The 23,506-nt window shown below is 39.0% G+C and overlaps 1 protein-coding gene across 2 annotated transcripts in view; it reads right to left on the reverse strand.

Annotated features, from left to right (window-relative positions):
• The window catches only part of UNC79 (unc-79 subunit of NALCN channel complex), a 99,012-nt gene extending 75,794 nt beyond the window's left edge, over positions 1–23,218 (reverse strand). For both annotated transcript variants that reach the window (XM_075151189.1, XM_075151188.1), the window contains exons 1-17: positions 23,116–23,218; positions 20,084–20,176; positions 18,726–18,781; positions 17,978–18,107; positions 16,398–16,462; positions 14,486–14,574; positions 13,282–13,322; positions 12,176–12,204; positions 10,891–11,120; positions 10,386–10,557; positions 7,843–8,073; positions 5,723–5,913; positions 4,722–4,845; positions 3,382–3,522; positions 2,417–2,638; positions 1,598–1,825; positions 122–263 (exon numbers count right to left, since the gene is read on the reverse strand). In XM_075151189.1, the coding sequence (XP_075007290.1) occupies positions 122–263; positions 1,598–1,825; positions 2,417–2,638; positions 3,382–3,522; positions 4,722–4,845; positions 5,723–5,913; positions 7,843–8,073; positions 10,386–10,557; positions 10,891–11,120; positions 12,176–12,204; positions 13,282–13,322; positions 14,486–14,574; positions 16,398–16,462; positions 17,978–18,107; positions 18,726–18,781; positions 20,084–20,176; positions 23,116–23,203 (2,272 nt within the window). In that variant the 5' untranslated portion in view covers positions 23,204–23,218. The remainder of the gene's footprint in view (positions 1–121; positions 264–1,597; positions 1,826–2,416; positions 2,639–3,381; positions 3,523–4,721; positions 4,846–5,722; positions 5,914–7,842; positions 8,074–10,385; positions 10,558–10,890; positions 11,121–12,175; positions 12,205–13,281; positions 13,323–14,485; positions 14,575–16,397; positions 16,463–17,977; positions 18,108–18,725; positions 18,782–20,083; positions 20,177–23,115) is intronic.
• Positions 23,219–23,506: the final 288 nt, after the last annotated feature.

Consider the following 23,506-nt stretch of genomic DNA (forward strand, 5'->3'; position numbering starts at 1 on the left):
AAAACAGTGACTGTGCATTGCTGGACCTGAAAGACTGCTTCAGAACCTTGTATTCTATATGAGTAGAAGCGTTTCATTTAAAGCCTTACTGAGATACTCAACCTTCTCACCCTCCACCTACCAGCATTTTCTGTGGTCTCTGTGTGATTTCCTGGGTTTTCTCCATGTTTTGGTGCCGATTTGTCTTCCTCTTCTCCTTCAGTTCCTATAATAAACTCAGGTCTAGTATACAGAAGACTATCCTCGAGGTTATCTGTTGGCTCCTTTAAGAATATAATAAGTTAAATTCATTTCTTGATGTTATCTAAATACATGAGGCCATATCCTGCTGTTTAGTTACATTTGGCAAATGAGGCCGACACTGCCTAGTTCCATGTCCACTTGTGCATTCAAATCACTTGCATATCTAAAATTCTGCATCAACAAATGCATACCGACAAGAAGACTATGTTTCAAACATGGATTTAAGGGATATACCACTTAACAAAAACTGTATATCCATATTGGAGCTGACATCGATCCAATCACAGGGTGATGATTTCACCAAACTTGTCATCCTTGCCTCAGAGGAGTAACAGACAAGAGCAAGGCGTGTTTCCTACACTACTGTAGAGTTACATTGAAAAAAGGACCAGGCTGGAGTTACTTCTGCCTGTGGCCAGGAGCTCAGGATTACAGATTGCCATTGTGACCTTTATGTTATAAAACACAAGGTGGATCCTAGAAACGGTACCGAGCCCCAGCACTCAAAAGACTTCACCACTTGCTACTTTTCAGCTGAGGTGAGAATCTGAACTGAAAGGGCATGAGATGATTTTTCTAGCACAAGTTACTGAATACCACATGCACAATACCTGCTATTAGCATACAGATCCAAATGGAATTCTGAAACTTTTACACATCAAAAGGCAACACTATGCTTACCACCAAAAAAAAATTACTAATAAATATCCTGCCACTACCATGCCACAGCAAATGAGCACTCAGAATAAGGGGGATTATGCTGTCTTCTGAACTGCCAGATGCATCAGTTACGTATAACAGACCTATAGCTTAAAATAAATTCATCACACCACAGGTAATTCTTCTGCAAAGCTACAGAGGACTTTAATGATGACTAGCAATTGGAGAGTACATATCTCTGTTTGATAAAGCTGGATATTCAACCTGAAGTATATTCTGTTTTTCAACAGTGCTCAGCATTTTCAAAAATCAAGCACCAACTAAGGCTTGCTCATTTGACAACTGATTCACTCAAAATCATTAATCATTTCAAAATATCCACTCTTAGCTTTTAAAAGAAGATGAAAAGCACTAAGTATTAACATTTCACATAGGAGTGTCCTTCCAAAGTGAAACAGCGCTTCAATGTTGATGGGGGAAGAGTTCATACTGGATGAATATTGTCATCTTCCCTTCTTTGAATCAGTTCAAACTTGGGAAATTTTACAATTCAGTGGCATTTTGCTTTACCCTCCCAAATCCTCCATGCCAAAAGTCAGAGCACCTTTGCTCCCTTGTGCACAATGTAATGAGAACAATGAAGAAGAGGAGTTTCAGCACACCAATAATATAGGCCCTTTCCTGGTCTACTTACCACAAGCCTGATTTCTTCTTTTGGAGCAAGCTGTTCCAGCAGCTCAAAACCCAGCTGGTAACACAGAATGCTGGACTGACACAGACCACATTCAACTGCTTTTTCATCTTTCTGACAGGTGTGAGAACCACCCCAGGGTGCCTGGAACACATTGTTTATGATGGATATTATATCTTTTGAAATGCTGTTCTCTAAGCCCAAAGTGACACCATCATCCTGGAGTTCCATCTGAAAGAGAGTGAAAAGAGTAAGGATTTATTATTTATCTAAAAGCCAGAGTACTAACTATTCTGCCTATTCCCACATTTCTGCCAGTGATATATTATAGTACGGCGAAGAGTTTGAGATAAATTGCAACTCACAATTTTAAATTGCCACTGGTGTTGAGGCCCAAGCTCAAACAGCTGGAGTAAACAGACAATTTCAAGCACAGGGTCCATGAATCTTACCTGGAGACAGTTATCCAAAACACTTGGCCTTGGATTCACAACATACAAATTTAGCTATCCAAAAATTATGCAGCTAATCTAAGCTATGAACAAGCCTCTGCTTCTAGTCTGTAGAAATGAACATATCTCCAAGGAGAAGTTCCTTTCACTCATATGAGCTATCTAACATGAATGCGGAGGTATCTAACTTCTCTTGATTGAACATGACTCCTATATGAGTAAAGGCAGATGACATCTGTAGAGGGATTTAAATGCCTTATACTTCATGCCAGTCCCTTAGCAGAAAGTGACTCAGTACAGGATTAAAGGAGAGCCAAAAGTGACTACAGAACTTCAGTGTCCCCTCAACCTGTTTTTCTTCTGCGAGTACCTGCTTCAAGATGAGATCAAACATCAGAATGAAGCAATTAAGATTCATTTCATCATCTTCACAGTCAAAATCAATTGTCTTTCCACTGGTGTGTCCAAAGTTCTTGAAAGGGCTATGAAAAGGACTACGTATTGGACTCCGAAATGGGCTCTGGAAGGGGCTTGGGAAAGGACTCAGCATGTTGTGCTGAACTCTGCGCCCAGGGTCAGAAGCAATGCTTACCTGAAGACATAAAGAATCAACACATCAAAATGACTGTTACACATTTAAGCAACCTGATTCTACATGAAACTGCAGAAACTGGCAAGAACTTTGACAGCCTTACTATTCCCTTCCATAGCTTTTTGCAGAATCTACAGGTGTCCCTTAATGCCATTAAATGATAAAATATGATAGAAGTACAGGAATCATATTCTGCACAGATGTATACATTCTCTTAAGCTAAGTGGCTGACATCCATTATCTTATTCCTACTAAGGAGAAATTTTAACATCATAAACCAAACAGAAAATTGGTGCAGGCAGTAAACTGGCCATCAGGTTAAAATTATCTGCTCCATGATCCAGGGACATGAACTTCAATAGTAGGAGGCTAATAAAGGAGACTCTCTCAAGAAAACAGCGTAAGGCTATACCAAGGATACACGTAGCTGGAAATGAACTAGACACAATGGTAACAAGATGTGCATGTCTACGTTGATTTATGTCCACACCACAGTAAGCCACCTAAAACCCTGAGGACCTCTAAGTGTTCCAGTGAGATACACAGTTAGATGACACATGAGGTCTATTTTTAGGCCAGCTATGGTCTGAAAGACCAGACAGTAAGTTTGTCCGTTCTTTCTAAATTTATAGTGTTTCCAATCAAATGCTGCCATATTGAAAGATGACTTTTTAATTCTTCACATGCATTCTATTAGGAAAACTGTTCTAAGCAAAATAATAAGCAGGATAAATAACAGTTACCCTCCGAGCTGCAAGATTTCCCGCCAGTTCACTGACTCTCGATTTTCTTTGATTTGCTAACTCTTTTACAGAATTAACTCCATCAGAAAACATGCTAATTAGTAACTGAAGAGGAACAACAATGTCTAGTTCAGATAACACCTGAGGAAAGACAATAAATAAAAAAGCATGAGTTTCAAGCTTGATCAAAAGTGCCAGCCACTTTATAAGCACCTTTATCACATGATCCTCAGTTCAGCAAGTTCAGCTGCAAGCTTAGATTTCTGTTAGAATCAGAGCAAAAAAGAACTGGCAAAAAAAGGGGTATTTTCAAAATATTTGTTGGCATCTGCTTGGTGCGCCTTGAGATCCGTTTTATGCACACACACACGGGGATATAGAATTGTTCCACAAAAGTATTTCTGTAAACCAAAAGTATTACCAATACTTGGATGAATAACTATTTACTATATTTATTATTACTTAAAACTGAATTCCTGTATTTATTCTAAGAATCCAGTCAGAATAGTTGCCTACAGGTGTCAACATAGTGACAGGATGGTTATCTGCAAATCACTGAGGCAATATTCATCACCTATTTTGCCACCAACACTCAGACAAATATGAGCTCATTCGTACTTGTCATTAACTGTTATTAGGTCAAGAAAAATCTAAAAAAAAAAAATCATACTTTACTTGAAAACTCTGCATACATGAAAATTGCTACAGTCATCAGGTAAATTGGTCTTTGCAGAGGCTTAAACCAAAATAACCCTCAGCAGAAAAGAAGTGACAATGAAGAATATAGGTATTATTCTGAGGTACCGTGGAAAATTTTATACCCTTCTGAATTCACTGTCCCCAGCTCACATGATTGTCGCTGTAGCTTTTGAATATGAACACTGGGTGAATGCCAGCTTTGTGGGCAAATATAGCACAAAAGGGCCAGAGCAGCAGAAAGCTTGATGGGTACAGAGCTAGCCTAATCCAGATCTTCATAATCGGGAACAACAGCTGCTTCTGGAGTCTGGAATTAATTTTGGAATCTACAGACCAAATTCTGTGGAGACTAAAAACTACTGCTGCCAAAAAGTCAGACAGCTGAATGGCCCTAAAGACACAACTGACATTCAAAGGTAAAAGGAATCTCCAGGTTTCCATTATATTGCCCGTGATGGGCTAGTAACATAAAGCTTGCTGGGATCTGTTTACCAACCATCCTTACACTGGGGCTAAGCAAAGGGCAGAAAGGTTCCATGATTCTTGGAAAAGTGGTTTCTTCCTCTCCCCCCCCTCTTTTTTTTTTTCTTTTCCAAAATCATAAGCTGCTTCAGCATGACTTGTCAAGAGGGGACACTTACATGCAGCCAAAGCAATGCTTGCTCTTGCACAGAAGATGGGTACCCTGTGAATCGACAGCTAATGAAGCCAAACATCTCCTCCATGGAGAAAGGGAGAGGGCAAAGTTCAATGTCAAACATTTTGCTGAAAAGTAGAAAAAAAATATAGCATCACTGAGTTACCATGGCATACACTGCGTGAGATATAACATAAAACTGTTAGAAAGACAATCCCACTACCAGCACTGATGATGCTTTTATAATCTTACTTGCATCCCCACCCTCCACAGGAGTTGAGCTAGGTTGCTGATACCACCTGTCCTGCCTGCACAAGGTCATCTCTGAAGTTGGTGATGCACCTCATATGCCCAGTTTTATTTGACAGCAATATCTTTTTCAACATCCAATGTAAAAATTGGAAAATTTCTCAGCTCACCACTCCTCCGCTATTCCATGTTTACACTAAAAAAGTTCATATCAATACCTACAAATATAAACTTACAGTCAGTTTCAGAGTCTCTTCATCAGTTAAAAGGCAATGTGAAGTGTTATTGTCAAAGGCATGCACCAGCCATGAAATTATGAGTCACCCACCATTCTTATTCTGGTGTTTTCTTTGCTCAACAGGGGAAGATACTAGCTAAATCAATACAAATCATTACTCTTTCAGTGCCAGCTCTACTAATCCCCACCATTTCTCATCAACAGCTGGCCAGGAGCAGAAAGATGCTTCTTCACCACAGTGCAAGAAGCCACTGAAAATGTGCCTTGCTCACAGCAAAGAAGCATCCATGTAGTTGGCTCCTGATACAGACTCGAGGATATCAGGAGCGACAAAAGGAAACTTTCCCAAAGCTTAAGTGCTTTAGTCTAAATGTAAGTCATAAAGAATTCAGAAGCATTCACTCACTACTGTCTATTGCACACAGGCATTTTTATTTGTTGTCACCATCTTATTATGCTAAAACCCTCAACAATCAACATACGCAACGATAGAATGGTTCCTACATATGTCTACATACCTCAACACTTCCCGGAACTCTTTCAGTTGATTATCAGGCACTTCCATCCTTATAGCTTCCAACCATTCTGGCATGATACATTCCCACACCGGCTGGTTTATCACATTGTACGGAATCAAGCAAAGGATTCGATTCAGCCCTTCTTTTAATTGGGTCACAGCACTACATGATTTGTCCCAGTATCCACCAACCTGTGGGTATTTCCAGGAATCATACTGATGAACGATATTTCTAGTTCCTGTAACTTGCCCAGCACCATAAATTTGCTCAGTGTGTTGCAGCCAAGAAATTGTGTGGGGTGATCATCAGCACCTTCCAGCCTGAATTTAGAATTCAGCCATGAGGATTGCATTGTTTTATTCCTCTCATTTGACCCACAGTACACAAAAGCACTGTCCAAGATTTAGATGAAGTTTGCTCACTTCCAGGCCATGACACCTCTCATTGTTTACAGTTCTCAACTAGGGACAGATTTGTTTGGTCAAATTTGCACCTTCAATTATTTGCTCTGGGCAACTTGTTACAGTGCTGCGTCTTTATTCTGAAAAACTTGGTCTATACCAGGTGTTCTTTTGTGGTTGTCTTGTTTTGGATTTTTTTGAGGGAAGGTTCTCAGTGATGGAAGCCAAAAAATATACTCCTAAGTAAATAAATAACTGGCCTACAGAGATTAATTATTCTAACTGACCTCAGGTCACATCTGCTGTTCCTGACTAATGGCTCTAGCGATGCCTGCTGTTTTGGCAGCAACTACTGGCAATCTCAGCCAACAAACTATTTTTTCTCCATTCATCACAGCTAATTTCATGGCTGTTTGTCTTCATGTTCTAGTGAACCCTTGCAAATCTGGCAAGTTGTCAGTCTAGTCTTACGTATTGCAGTGGGGGTAATAAAACTCAAAAAAAGGGGCTGGATCCAAGAAAAAGATCCATAACAGATTACAGCATGAGGTTCAGTCCTTCCTTCCCCCTTTAGCCTCAAAGCCCTGATCTCTTTTCTTCAGTTCTAACATTCAATTCATCCATCCACCTCTTAAATTTCCTCAGCTGCCCTCCAATCCTCCCACAGCCAGGTGTATCTTCAGAGCAATGGTTCAGAGTAAGACACATCACACGCTGGTCTGCACACGTACAGCAAATCCCACATATTAGGTCATGAAAAATCCACGGATGGACACTTCATCCCTCATGATGTAATATATCACATAAAGTATTTATGGCCCCTCCTAGTCTAGCCACTTAATTTTAGGAAACAAAACCAACATGTCCCCTGGACATTTTACATAAGAGGGTCACAAAATGAACGTCTTCTCACAAAAGCACATGTGGTATAGTTGGCAGTGATAAATGAGGAAAGAGTCTTAAATCCTTCACAAATATAAAGTTCCTATTTTCATGCTGATGTTTCATTTTCTACAGAGGAATATTCACATGCCTGCCTTTGTTGCCTGTCTTCACTATCCAGGTTAAGTGGTGAGTTCTGCTTCATAATTAACGGACAGAAAGAAAGACTCTTTCCAGAAGCGATTCCAGCAATGGTCTCACTTAGGCACCCTGAATGACCTTCCAGATAAGTCTCTTCCTCTCCATCCAATAAGGCGAACCATGGCAAACTAGTCTCTTAACTGAGTCACTTAAATTAGGTATCCGAAGATACAGGGCATCAGTATGCCCAGAGTTCCTTTCGGTTACAATTGTGTGATTTCATGACCCTTAATTCACAGCTGCAGAGATGAAGTATGCAAAGAACAGAGAAATATTAGTAAAGCAGACTAGTAAAGGACAGGCTTATACCTGGGAGCAGACAAATGATACCTTTTACTAAAGACAAGCTTGGGTGCTTCAGCAGCATAATGGAAATGTGCAGCTATCAAAAATGTACAGTATCTTTCAATACCTATAATACTCTTCCTACCTGCCTTCATATTACTGTAAATAATCCCCACTCTCTAACACATTAAAACTAAAAATGCTTTGAAGAGGAAAAATTCCTGAACTCCACTGCTCCCTCAACCACTGAGATTTCTTTTGCCTTGACAGAGCTGGGGGAGAAATGGTCTTTATACTTAAGACTTTAATCTCTGTGGCAAATAAAGGAACCTTCAGATAAATTATTCTTACCCTGGCAAACTCCATTGGTTTAGGAAGGAGGCACATAACCATGACATCAAACCGGACGTCACAAACAGTCTTCAACCACTTAGTAACAAACTGGGGTTTGAGCTTTTCAACCAGGCTACCAACTTCATCATCCATCATGTAAGCTGTAGAGTGAAACCACTGGAATACCATGCTAACCAGCCTTGCTAAACTCTCTGTGGGTGTATTCTCACTGGGAGTGCAAAGGCTTACCTGGAAGACAGAAACACAAATCAAGTTTCATTTCTAGAATTAAAGGTGGCAAGGAGAATTGACAAAACATTTCCAAACCAGAAAATAACAACAAGGCGGGGGGGGGGGAACAAGCACTGAATTTTTGTTTCTTAGTTTCAACACTGAAAATTCTGCTTTGAGAAACTGAAACCTTTTGGTCTGAACTTTAAAGTGACTTTTCATTTCAAAAGGTAATGTAATGCCTGGTAAAATATATGATACACATACACACATATATATAAAATGTACAAGAAAAAAAGACAAACCAAATGAAGAGTTTCAAAGAGTCTGAAAGAAGATGTCTACTTAATATAATAAGTGTTTTTTGCTTTGCAAAGAGATTCCAATTTTGATTTTTTGTCCTCATTTGGGGCAGGAATATGAGTTTTTAAGTCCTCAAAAATTCTCACATAGTAATTAACATTCTTCTCCCCTTCTCCAAAATCTCTCTTTCTAAAACGATGTCTGCACTGTAAAACTGTCTCAAATCTGAGACCAAGTCTGTACCCTAATTCACAGACCAGGCACACTGCTAAGTCCTTAACTACCTGCTATTTGAGGCCTTGGTATCTTCTGGGGACAGGAGACAATGTTTTAAGTCAGGTTGCTGCACTGAATCCAAAGAATGGATAATAACAGATGACAGGAGATTTAGGAAGCTCCTTTAACCACCTGTTAGCTGTTTGTTGCCACTTCCTAGTGAAAGCTGTACTCTCAGCACTTGGCAACTTGAAACCAGTGACTGCTGCCTTGCAGCAAGTGGACAACAGAAAAATACTCATGTCATTTCTGGGAAAACAGCTGACAGCACTGCTTCCCAGAGAAGACCAGAACCCATCTTACAAGTGCTTTTCCTCCACATTTTTTCTTGGGATGAGGCAGCTAACAACACCCTTGCCAATTCAAAGTACAGTATCCATTGTTCTACTTCATTGCAGGTTGAAGTTAAGGTGTTTGCTTCCTATTGCTTGTCTCAGTTGAGTGTTAACTCAAAGGCGTTATCAGCTGGCAGCCTTTTTAATAGGAAATCTTGAGCTCTGTCCACTTTCTAGAAAAAAGGTATTCATTTTATGAAAGAAAACAGCAACCCACTATTTCTCACAATCTGTGCTGTCATCTCTGCCAATACTCACTACAGAGAGATCAAGAGATTTTATAAGAATAGTATGAAGTCAGTGAGCTCCCCCTCCCTACCACAGAAAGATAGACTTTCAATGTCAAGGATGAGGCATGTACAGTGTAACAAAACTTGTTCTGTTCTCACTTCAATTCTACTTCTGGAAATGTAGACCTTCGGTCTTTACAAAACATCATTTGAAACAGAATAGATCAATATAGCACAATAAAAAAAAAATTAAAAATAATAAAAGGCTTTAAGTCTAAAACAAAGTTAAACAACAAAACCCACAAGATATCAGCAGAATATAAAGTTTACTCATGTAGTCACTTGAAGCAGCAGAGCAGCTTTGTTGGCTTTATGGGATTCTAGACCTGCCACCCTGCTGTCCCTATCTCTGTTTAGATGATGGATGAGGGGTCATACTATTCCCCACTTGTCACTGGGTAACCGAGGAGGAGACATCCTGAGAGCTCAAGGTGAATTGGAAAGAGCCCAAGAAGGAGAATTCTCCTTAAAGAGAATTGCAGAATCCAATTCCTGAGGATCTACCAGGCCTCCAGCCTGACCTGCTCATGAACTAGCCAGCAGCAGCCCTGCTATTTTGGAATAATCTCTGCTAGCTACTGTGAGGTGCAGAACCAGCAGGGCTTCACTCTGTCAACACACACTGGGTGAATTAGCTGGAGTACAATGACTGGGACTGATCCAGGTAGACCAACCTGAAGGCAGGAAGGAAAAGCAGCCCACTAAGACTTCTCCAGTCTATTCAGAGGTAAGAGAGAAAGCTGAGCTTCCGGAGCGTGATGTTGAAAGATGGAAGGTGAAAGACAGACCTTTAGGGGATTACCTTTTAAGGTGAAAATAATGGCACTCAGCAAGGGGCACTTGTGAGCAGAAGATGATGGCACATAGAAAGTCAATAAAAAAAACTGAGAGGGTGAATAATTCTGTTATACACTCTATACAGGACTCAGAAAGCATTGAGCAGCTCCACACAAACTAGTTCTGCAATCTCAAAGTCTGACAGCTTCACAGAACTCCTTCTTTTTGCTTACATATCGGAGAAGTATCCAACTAAAGCCAAGAAGTGGAAGAAAAGAGGTAAAATTGAGGCTTCAGAAAGAAAAGGAGAGGGAAGTGAGAGGACTGAAAGAGAGGAAGAATTTCTTACCAAGAACCAAATTCCAAACTGGCTCAGGAGGCGTTGGTCATGCTTGTCATCATCTTTATTATCAAAGTCTGTGTTGTCCAGGGAGTGATGGGAAGAGGATAGGCCCATCTGTCTTCTGCGGTTGAGTTCATACTCCCTCTGCTCAGCATGAAACTCTGCTTCCTTCAGCAAGCTATAAAATAAGCTTGTGGTCAGTGAATGCAGCTTTCCTGCACTAGATGCAGGTACCTGATCAAGAATAACTAGAGGTTAAGATATCCGATTCATCATTTTCCTGAGAACAGTAATAAAATAACATCAAATTCTAGTATTCAAGGCTGACTCCTTCCATGAGGACAACACTCACAGCTGATCGGTACTCTGGTAACGCAGCAGGGGTTCAGTGCCCCTGCTCTGAATTTATCCTGGTGAAATTAAAATCAACTTGCACAATATTTGCAGGCAATATTTACATGAAAGCCTGATCCTGCTTTACATATTGATGCCTCATAAGCTGCCATATTACCTGATCACAGCTTCCACAGTACACACAAGTTCCTCGGCCCCACACTCCCGGGTATTGATAGGGGGTGGTGAGGTCTGATAAAGATGGGTTTCTGCAGCTGCCCCAACTTCACTGCTGTGATGATTCGAATGGCATCTTTTGCAATAGCGCACTGGCCTGTTGCCATGGCGGCCACAGCAGCCCGCTGAGAAGCACGTGACAACAGCTCTTCTGACATGTGAACTACAGTTCTGGAAAATAAAAAAGATTTTATCAGGCCACAAGTATCAGGAAGTGGAACTGAAAACAGGGATGAGAGTCAGCGATGGGGAACTGGCTCAAGTGTCGGTCATTTCCAATATCACTATGTATAAGCACAACTGTGTGCTAACTCCTGATGCTAAGTGTGATTGAACTTCCAGAAAGATGAGCTCAGGCCTAAATGCTGGGCCTGGACTTAAATGTCACAGTTGTTCTTCTTTTGGAGCACACCAAATCAACATTTAAGTCATCAACCTCAACTTTCTGGCTTGGAGCAATCTCTAAAATTTACAGTAGTTCTCTTAACCCCTGCTTATACTTCAGAATGTCTTTTTAAGTTACATGTAGCAACAGGCAGATCCTTAGGAGTGTAATCAATTGTGCCACATCAGTTTATGCTATGTAAGGATCTCCCTTATCATAGGAAACTGTCCAAGCCTCTGAAATAAGTGCTACCTTTATTTTTGCCACCTGGTAATCCGGCCCAACATAAAAGTTTTCTTTACCACATAAGATCTAGAATATGTTATATACTGTATTCCTTATTATTAAAATGTTATTAAAACACACTAGCTGGTATGTACTGCAAGCAGATTCTTTTTGTCAGCAATCTTTTTAGAGCCAAGCACTGAAGACTTTCAGTCTATTTGTTTTTAAAAATACACAGTTTACAGTAGGATTTTTGTCCAATTTAGTATTAATCCAAGACTTCAAGGAGATGAGAAGACATAAACACTTAGATTTAAAATTAATCTCTTGCTCTACCCTCTTCATAAGCAGACATAGAATAAAAACTGAGCTCAACTTCATAATTGAATTGCTTTGCTAATTGCCACTTCAACAAAAACCTACAACTCAAATAAACATCAGCAGTTTTAACAAAAAGAAACCTTGCTGCTGAAACATTCCCATCCACCAACAAGTGCATTCGTGGATAAATTGTGAAAATTTGGAATGGTACAAAAATGAACGCACCACATAGTAATGGAATGACACTACACACAACATCAAATCATGCCCCATCACACAAATGACTGAATCTTACCTTCTTCTGACATATAGCAGAAATTTCAGCTGTAAGGGGAAGGCATACAAAACATCAACACAGCATGACGATCCTTCTGTTTTACTATGGCAGCCACAGGAAAATGGACAAGCTGCAAGAAAGTCTCTGAGGCTAAACTTGTGTTTCCAGATATTATTGAAACCTCTGTGCCTGTTGGACTGCATGAGGTAGGACACTGTATACTTAGGCCTACTGGCTATTTCTACACTGAAATGAAAGAACAGCATTGATGCATTAAGTGAGATGTGCTCTGCATCCCCATCCACCTTCTGCCTATGCTTCAGCCTCACGGACCGGTAGGCACACTACAGTGGCATGCTGTAGGAGACGTGGCTCAGATGCGCCTACACTGCCTGTGAAAGCTCGCAGGATGAAACATTCTTAATCTGGATTAGATTTCAACTAAAAGGAGACAGCAAAAAAACCTCCACTGCCTAAGAATTTTCAGTTTGCAGAACAAAGAGAGAGGGATTGTCTCTGTTCTGTCCTTGAAAGGGTTATTTTAGAGAATATGTGACTGTCCTTGTAAACCCAGGAAATTCTGATTAGTCTGTCAACAAGCTTTGTCTGCATTCTGGTAGATAATAGAATATCAGGCTCTCTCACTGGCCAAGGGACAATGATTGGATCAATGACTGGATCATTGAAAAATATTTTATGTCCTTTTCTGATATCCTTTACAGACTTCTGTTCATTGAATAGATTTTCAGAAGCTTTAAGAGCTTTCAAATCAGACCCAGGTTACCGGAAAAACTAGCCCCTTTTTTTGGACACCAGTGTGGGACACAAATACTTTTAAAAAACTTGGCCCCAACTGTGGATCCTTCAAGATTTGAAAATCTGTACAGTTGTCTCTGCTTCCTCACACATAAAGAGTATCATACTATTTCAGATAGAGGATTAGTCAATTTTTCATAGTACTTTAAGGACATAAAGCAATATTAAGTACAAGCTACTTTAAAATTCTAAAAAATTCCTTTAGAATAGAATGCAGCATTTCAAGTAATACAGTATGCAGAAATATCACTAAGCATAGGGTTGTACAATTATGATTAGTTTATACCTACCCTTAAAATACCTCTTACCTTGTGGTAGAAGAACATCAATCAACCATTCACTGTGATCCCTATAAAAATTGTATATCTAATTAGCTTTCCATTTTTTATTTATGCATTTATTTTTGCACAGAGGAAATTTATCTAAATTAATGTTATTCGGAAGCTGCTTTTTTACAAATGTAGATTTATAAATTGCAGGGTGTTTTACATTACCTCTCTTTGTTCTGCCTGTCTTATTGCAAATTACCACTTTGCTGATGTTGGTCCACCATGTTCAAGGCTTTCTAAAAATTACTTTTAAAGCATAAATTTATCAAATTAAAATAGTGTGTACTCTGAAAGTCTGATGGCTAAGAAAGGATAGTGAAGAATAACAGACGAACACAGAAAAAAAAAATTTACCAGTACCATTTTCTGAGAGTCTCCTTAGAAGCTCTGCTTCTACCAAATTCAATTACTTTTTCCTGCAGCTTTAAATCAATGATGACTTAAAAATCTAAGGTGAGATGTAATTGCTTTTCCTACAGCTGGTGTGATATAAAGGTGTCTTAAACTGGGGATGAAAAAACTCATGTAGCTTCTGAACCACCTGTAACCTTGTCCATTTGAACTAATGATTGTAACTCCCCATAAGTGTTAGTAGATCTTGTAAAGTAATGCAAACCAAATTAGAATTTTAAAAAAATAAAAATAAAATAATAATAATAAAAAAAGAGTAAGTGAGGTTAATTCATCTCAGGCTATATTCCTTCCAGGTAATGGACAAGCCTGGACAAATTTCAATTCTTTACTCTGCTGCTTCACAGTATACCCTAGAGAATAATCCGAAATACATGTTACAGAAAAGGAATGAAGTCTCTATGAAAGAGCTTTCATTGTAATGTCCTGCTTTTAACAACAACTAAAGGATGAGGAGAAAAAACGTTTCATAAGCAGAAGTTTGTACATTAATAAGGTTCCCCTATCATAGTCAGTGCATCCCACAGTATCTATTCATTCAGAGATCTTAACTTTAAAACTCACTACTGTTCAAGCTAGCGGCAAATGCCTATCATGTGGGGTAAATTTCTGTAATCCTTATTCATACTGAGTGGCAGTGTGCTCCATACGTTTCAACAGGGTTATCTATATAAATTATATACTGATCACACTGAAATAAAGCATAATTCCAGAGTTCTGGACTCTGGAGCCTGACTATACCTGATCATCTTCCAACTCTTAGTTTACCTACCCTGCAATTCTCTGGCTGCATTCTTCACAAAGATATAGGGGAGGTGGCTTATCACCCAAAGCCACAGACAAGGATGGGTCAATGCACATCTGAAACACAGAGAAGGAAAAGAATTAACACATCTGTTCATTGAAGTTCACTGAGAAAGTTCAACACGTTAATGCTAGGACATAAAATATAACACAGCTTTGATATGTGTTGAGAGCATTTAGTATTCTGAAAGATGGTACTCAGCATCCAACAGTACAGGATCTCAAATTATTTCTAACAAAGAGAGGGGTGTAAATGAAAATGAGAGCCTATGGGAAGAGAACAGGACATATTTCAATATCAGTATTATCACTCTCTGAAAGACAAGTATATTAGTATATTTTGTGTTACACATTTACATTGCATGGTCAAGATAGACTTACTTTTTATTTTTTTCCAAAGAGACAGTCACTTAGAGGATCCATTGCTTAGGACAAGGTAATGTAAAAGTCTAGATTTTTCTCTCTCAGTAATGCCTCTTCCAGCAAAATCTAATTTTCAGTCATCATAGTTGTTAACTATGCAGCACAATTCCAGTGAGAGAACGAAGACTATGGACCCACAGTTCCCTTGGCAGTACAGGTCCAAACTTTGTCTTGCATTAGCCAGTTACAGAATACAGTTACAGTTACCGGCCAGTTACACAGACATTTGGTTAAGTGTTTTGTACTATTTAAGTAAAAGCTGAACAGTGGTATGTATACACAATACCTTAACCACTTAAATCAAAATGTTTCTTACTCCATTCAAGTGCAAGACCTTATTTATAAAGACAAATACCTCTTTGAATGTTTCTCTTCTTTGATAACCAAATTTACATTCATCTATCCAAGAGACAACAGGCTGCTTTTTTCTGAGTGATGACTGATCGAGACTGGTTCTGTCAAAGTTAAGCTAAAAGATCATTCAAAAATATTCAGGTATTTCATCTGCCAAGCTTGGAACTGTAAATTTCATTGATATTTTGCTCTACTCAGTGATTAGTCTGAATCTAGTGATCACTACAACACAAAGCAACACCTTCCAGCTTTTTTTCCTATGAAAAGGGATCATGGAGAATGATTGGAGTGCACAGGAAAGTGGTCCCTTGCAGGACTTGTGAGAGAGGTGTCAGCATTATGCCCTATCAGTATCATAGCCTGTGGAAAAGGCTCACTGAAGAACTGTTTGACTAATGTAATTATGTTAGTATATGAATTGATGCCAGGAAAATTGGTTGTATCTACATATTTAACTAGATACAATCTAATTAATTAGTACACCTAACTGTAGTATGGACTTGGGGTGCTGTTCTTGCCTCTGCAATCAAATTGCACTATGATCGGGGTCAAGCCATTTTACTTTGTTACCCTGCATGTAAACAGGAAACATATCAGTTACCTCGCTCAAAGAGGGCTGTAGAAGAGGTAAGTCAAAGCTTTGTTGCTGTTTGCTTTAGGACATATTCCAAGCAAAGGATCACAATCAGAGTAGGTGCATTGTGTGACCTCAATCAAGATACCAAAGTGAATATGTACCTATATAATTGATATAATGCTTCCTGTATATAGTAATATTTGTGCACGTATTTATACACATATAGGTGTTCAGGAAAATATTTACATGGATTAGCCAGGAGCCAGCTTAGAATTTTATAAAGTGCTCTGCAACCATCCTCATGTTTAATACCAAAACTTGGCCCACAGTAGTTGGAGGAAATATCCCATCTTGCTTTAGGCAGCCAAAAAACATATTCACAAACTTCTAGCCCCCTTGGTCTCAACAGGCTTTACTGTTCCCTTATCTCCTGCACCTGCACACAACCAGAGCATATGGCTGGGGTCAAAGTGCAACCTCCCATCCCCCAGATAGTTGGGTTTGACCCCTGAATAAATAGCAGTACCTTCACAGCTGGTTTGTTAATCGCATTATGGCATTCAATGTGCTGGCAATGAATAGGATTCCAAGCTGCAAAACCAAAACACAGCTGATTAATAAATGGAGAAAATATATTTACATTCTTTGTGTCCAGTGCTAACAATTGAGAACAATATCCTCTTGTACTAAGTACTATACAAATGTGAGAGAAAACCTAGCCATTCCTCAGGAAGCCTAATAATTACAATAAACAACCTAGAATATATATGCCTACTGACTTGTTTGGGATATAATTATGAAATGAACCATGAACTCAGCGAAGACATGGAAAAAGTAAGATGCAGACACCCCCACTGTAGTCCCTTCCTGAACTCACCAACACCTTGAATTAATTACCCTTCCACTCCAGGAGCAGATGGTAGGAGTAGGTGAATAAATTTCCCAGGCAAAATGAAAACACAGCTATGACAAAGGAAAAATAGTCCAGCCGCAGAAGGAGCCTTAGCTTTGTAATGACAAGAAGTAAACAACAAAGGTATGTTCAAGTAGCATCACCTGGATTCTACACGGGATGCCTCCAGGTCAAAATGCCATGCAACTGCAGATAATACTCATCCCATTCTGGGATACATTAACAGAAAATTTATATATAGGAAAATTATTCCAGTCTTCCCAGTGCTAGTAATGGTTCAGATGGAGTATCATGCTTAGTTTACAAACCTGCTTGCATGAGGGCAGTGATGCAGAGCAGTACAAAATGAATGATTTTTTAAAAAAGTCAAGAAAATCTATTAACCCTTCAAGGGAAGGCTTTAGAACAGACCAGACAAACATGTATCAGGAACATTCAGGATGTACTTGAGTTGGTCTAGGGGGTCTTCTAAGGTCGCTTCCAATCTTTCATTTTTATTATTTAAAATGTTGCATTCTGGTCCAGAAATTTTAAAAGTGGACAAAACATATCCCATATGACAGAGATTATTTGAAACAGGCTGAGACAGGCTAGCAGGAAAAACAAGTCATGAATTGCTGCTGGACAGTCCCCACTGTAGAAGCACAACCCCATCAGTATCATTGGGGAGTTTGGTGGACAGCGGACTTTGTACCAGCCACCTACTCAGCTCCAGCTGCATTGCTGACTTTGTCTCTCATTTTCACCCTGTAGTCAACCTTGAGAACTTATCCATTATACTGACTGCACCTGACATCACCTGACTTTTTTTGACAGTAACAGCCAGATAAGGAGTCTTAGCAACAGCAGCAGTGATAGCAGCTGGCACAACAAAAGCAACCAAAGCAGTAATTAAATGGAACATAAGCCAGAACCCTTGTGAGGCCGAGATGGCAGTTTCACAGAACATTTGGCACACTGTATTTATTTCTTCCCCTGCTCTGGTTTAGTTAGTATCGGGAGTAACACAATATATTTACTAGCCATGATCACAGTTTTTATTTTTCATAACATGTTTTGAAAATACAGAGAAATGGATATTGTATACACTTACCAAACAAAAGATTTCAAAATACATTGTAGAACTGTAAACATGTGACTTATGATCATTTTGTTTGTATTTATTTTGGCCGATGCAAAACAGGTGCACTGACCTGTGTACTGCAGTCCTCTGTACTCACTGATTGCCCCAGGGGGTTTTAAATTGGGCCAATAGTGAAATAACATTTGTACCGCTGGAGGTTTAACTTGAGATGGCCCATAGGCTATCACATATAGCAAATCCTAAGGAAAGACACGTACAAAATGTTTATTTTGCAACATAACAAAACACAATTTAATATATATTATTTGTGTTCAAAGATACCTGAACACACAAAATATATACGTTTCATGCCCTACCAAACATCCTTTGTATGCTCTTACAAGTAGATTAGGTGACTAACTTTAACGTGTTCACAATTGGCTTCTGCTACCACCCACCCTGCATAGTATACTAACACATAGCAAATAAAGCCTCTGTCTAGCCATGGAGCAAAGAGGTGTGATATAGATAAATAACTGGATCCAGACCAGATTCAGGCTAAGACAATACTCACAAATAGTCTTCATAAAAGTTCGGTCCCACATGAAATGAGAAGATTGGTCATTATTAAAATTTCTGCTAATTGGAGCCACAACCACATAGTACTTAGGAAACAAAGCTCTGTTCTACAAAACATGGAGCTGCTTCTGTAAACTAAAAATCAGAGGGACCTTCCTCTCCATAATCCAGAAGGAGAACTGGATACAAGATCATTTATAAATTCTTGGCGCACAGTCAGTTCAATTTTCAAGCCACCTGGTTTCCATTACTATCCAAATACAGTCATTTCCACAAAGTATATATGATCATAAACTTACTTTCCATACTTCTTGCTTATATTTCATGAGGCATTCCAATAATTGGCAGTGATACACTGAGAGAGAAAAGACAGTATAATACTGAAATGGAAACTCAAGTTACAGAAGTGACGTAATTAGCTGATTGGCTTTGCTTTGTCCATCCAAAACTCTACATCTCATTTAATTACTTTTTATTTTAAAGGGTTTGCTGAAGAATCATTGCCCTGACAGTCATCACAAAAGATTAGAAATTAAATATTAGTGATTTGTTTCTGTCAAGGAATGCAGTAAGATAATGAGTATTATGAATGTACAGCTTTTTGCACAGCAATGGAGATCTTTTTCAAACACATTTAGTTTAAGAATACCTGCTAATTCACTTAAACTTTGTCCCTCTGGCACAATGTAAAGCTGTAAATGGGCAGCTTGTCATTCATCTTGAGGCAGTAATGGAAGTCACATGTAACAATACATTATTCCTGTGTATACCAAAGGCTATAGGAGCCACTCTGCATCAAACAAACATGAGAGCGAAATGAACTACTTTACATGTCTGACTTCCCAAAAACCACAGGGCAACATTTTCCTCAGATGGCTGGAACATGGAATTCACAAACAAAAATAGAATATTTCATGCAAAAAAAAAACTTGTGCAAGTAGCTTTTAAAAATAGTGTGCTGCTTTTATTTACCGCTGTGAACTACATTAGCATGATGTGACACTTCTCACGCTCATACTGTAGTGTGGGGCTCCTCCCTACACACACCCTCCACATAAAACGGGAGATAGTTGACTATCGTGCAATGTAATAGCTCCCTCAGGCTAGATTTTGTTTCGATTTGGTTATGTGATCCCCCTGATTTAACTGGGACTGCGCCACAGTGAGAGAGAATGGCCTTGTGTTTAGATACTTATAATTACATTTAAATTCATTATAGTTCTGTTGAGCCTGCAGCCACCATTACCTGTCTTTTTAAAAAATAATATCAGTTGTGAAGTTGGTGGGATATGAATCATAGTATAAAACAAACTGTTACTATGAATTTCTATAGTCAAAGTTAGTGGTGATTTGTCTCCAACACTGATGTTATATATCAACACTATTTTCTGATGTCAAGCAAGAGTAGACCAGAGTCTCCAATCCTGGGCCAAAACCTGTTTCTTCACCACAATGAGATCTCTTATCTACATAATGATTACTTCAGGCATGATGCTCAGAAATTCCAGTTTTTACTAAAATAATTTATTTTTCATCCTGTGTTGGATGGTGAGACAGATTTTTCCCATCATCTGAACTTTTCTGATTGCATTTGACACAGTACTTCATGACTCATAGTTTTAGAGAGAATGATACCATGTTGCATATTTACACATACCCGGGTTTGAGGTGTATTGCATTGCAATCATTAGCATTGATGATGCAGATAGATTGACATGTGCTGGAACACCTTCTCTTTTTGAGGATCCCACTTGAAAGAAAGGAAAAAAAGAAAACATTTTCTATTGTATAACAAGGAAAATTAGGTGAGAATAGCATATAACTGGTTCCAGCTGATGCAAATAAAATTCCTAAGATACCACAAATGAACAAAAACCCCCCAAAACTAGAAATATTCTGTATTGGAGGGGGTGAAACCCCTTTTCTGCTGGAAGAGAAAGATGACTAAGAATATGGTATTGCTTCACAGAGCACACACCTGATTTTCCAGATCAGTAAGATTTCATTCTCAGAGCTGCATTAACCAAATACAGTGATTTTCTCAGGCACACTCCTTCAGAACCCACAGACTGGTCAAAACAATGTTACTTGTATAGTCAAGTGCATCTAGGGCTTGGATTGTAGGAAAGGTAAGGAGGAAGTGGAGGGTAAAGAAACAAGAAAAAATGGAAAGCCTGCTGTTGAGGTACACTGCTGAAGGGTTGGGGCTGGTGGTAGCTGCTGGCTCTTGGTGTATGGCACAGATTACTTCTCAGGGAGCACATGGTATGAGTTCAAGTTATAGCTACATACCAGAAAAATTAGCCCCCCTTGTTACGTGAACTGTGCTAAGACAATGATAAACAGTAGCACTGAAGTGTAGCTAAGCTGTTGTAACTTTGACTTCGCACATAGAGTGGCTAGAGTTCCTTCTGGTCTCCTACGAAGTGGTTACTATGAAATGGTATACTTGGAAAAACCCTGCAGAGTGTAGGTGTTTATTTGCTGAACTATAACATGGCAATATGGCTTTGAAGGCAACCTCCTACATAAAGATGTGGTGTGCATCTTCCCCATCCTCACTCACAGCACTTTCCCAAGCTTGGCTGCCAGGACCCAAATACCAAGCACTTGGGATATAAGCACAGAACTGTAGCTACCAGTTCAGTGAGATGCTTTCATCCCTCCCATGTGGCTCTCCAGCTGCTTACACACTCTCTTCCATCCTCCCTTTCGGTTTGGTTCAAAGCTGAACACTAGGGGAAGGTAAGGTTCTGCACTCACCTTGTAGAGGGGCAGATCATTCTCGGTTGGGGAAAGACTAGGACACTAATTAAAAGAGCACTCAACTGGAAAAGAAGGAGGGAAAGGAAAACGGAGAATTTCTCTCTTCTGTCTGGTACTTCTCCACATGACCCAACATTACTATGGCTCTCTTCATTGCACTTCATTCACTCTTTTTTGAATCTCATCCACACACATAAGAGCCCCCAGGTTATTACAGCAACATCTATTTGTATGGATTTAAATTGCAAAATATTCAGCAGCTCTAACCTGGCAATCAAAACGTGGCCATCAGCAGAAAAGTAGGGCATAGTACTAGAAGCCAAATGTAAAGAGCAGCAGACTGGTTTCATACAGAGCTCTAACCAAAACTGTTTGAGGAAAAAGGCAGCATGACAAAGGTTGCTCCCATGCTCTACAAGATGCAATCTCTGCCAAGGGCAGTTGGGGAATAGTATCTATTTAAGTAAACCAAGGATTTGGCTCAATCAGTTGTTTTGGAGAACAGTTTTACAGATCTGAAGATAGACAGGAAAGGATAAGTCACCTACATCAGCAGTTCTTTAACAGACAACAGTAATGGAAGAAAAAGGAGTTTAATGCAACATTCTGTTCTTAACCCAAAGAGGATCTATTGCACATATGTATGAAATATATAAATATATCTTAGTAATTTTCATTTGCATACTGTTATTAGACATGTCAAAGGTAACAGAGAAAACATTATGGCAATGTCTTACAAGGGACTATTTTACATGGGAAAACTGAGGTACAGAAGAGTTAAGGGATTTCTCCAAGATCACTGACTGGTAGAGCCAGAAAATTTCCATAAAATCTTAATCTCAAAACACTGGACCATGCTTCTTTTCACGTTCTAACAGCATCTTCTACATGCTTAAATGACATCAATCTCTGTACAAAGTTGTTCGTATTTTTCCATAAAGGTCTGGAATACAGATAATGAGGAGACATTCTCACAGAATCGCAGGATGGTTGATGTTAGAAGGGACCTCTGGAGATTCTCTTGTCCAACCCCCCTGCTCAAAGAAAAGCCAACTAGATCAGGCACTCAGGACCTTGTCCAGTTGTGTTTTGAGCATCTCCTAGGATGGAGAATCTGCAACCTCTCTGGCAAACTGTTCCAGTGTTTGGTCACATAGTAAAAAGCTTGTTGGTTAAAACTGACTTTTAATATTGATCCTAATGCTTCCATCTGCAGAACATGATTAAATTTCTCGCTACTACTGAATCCCATCAAGTTTTCTATCAGGTACATAGACGAGCATTCAGAACAGACCTCGGGATTCACATTCTGCAGGGATTATGAAATTATGTAATCATGTGACACCCTCGGTGTGTGGGGAAGAAAAAAGGAAGAAAAAAAGGCAGGCACTGTTAGATTCAGTCTTAACACTTATGGATAGAAGACATTACAGGCACAGCTATTTAGACAGAACTTAAAGAGAAAATGCTGAGGAGAGAGGGAGGGAGAAAAATTCATCACATCATTACATTGAGAAGAGTCATTCTTGCACATCCCGATTTAGTCCAGATGCAAAAATTACGCACGTTGCTATTGCATCTATCATTTCAGGAGCAGTTTGTCCATTGATTCTGTATTCAAAACTCCCACTGCTGGCACTAAAAGTTCTACGAGTCTAAAAACAGCGTACTTCTTAAAGAAGCTAAACTTCACCCTTTAAATGCAGGAAGAATTCACACAGTAACAGAGCATAATAAATAAATAAAAATTATAGAATTATTTCCTTTTGAAAAATAGTCACATGGAATTATTTTACATAAATACAAACAGTAGATTGATGTCCCATTACAATTCTATGACAGATCAAACTTCGACTCCTACAGTCTGACACTATTAGAGCATCACACTTTCTGAGACATAATACTAGAATGAGTTCTACTTACATATAGCCATAGGTAGAAAAGATGTGCTGAGATACTCTATAATATCCTTATGCAGAAATGGAGGAAAGGTAGCTAGTGTTGAAATCATTGTATAGGGTAAAGTACTCAAAATATCATCATTGAGAAAAGGAAGTAAGCATGTAGTAGTGTAAAAAATTGATTGCCCAAGATCTGTTAAATAAAATGAAATAAATACAGAATCATTACAATGGAAAAATAATTATGACTATGTACTTTTTAGTTTACAAAACTACAAAAAAAAAAAATTACATTTACATTCAAGTTTTCCCCCCAAAGTAATTTGGGAAGTTAATCACTATAGACAAGAGACTTCACCCATCATTTTTAAGCCTCTCCTAAAATAGAGGGAAACAGCTGTTCAACAGTACTC

Source organism: Calonectris borealis, chromosome 5 (assembly GCF_964195595.1).
Source record: "Calonectris borealis chromosome 5, bCalBor7.hap1.2, whole genome shotgun sequence".
Lineage (NCBI taxonomy): Eukaryota > Metazoa > Chordata > Aves > Procellariiformes > Procellariidae > Calonectris > Calonectris borealis.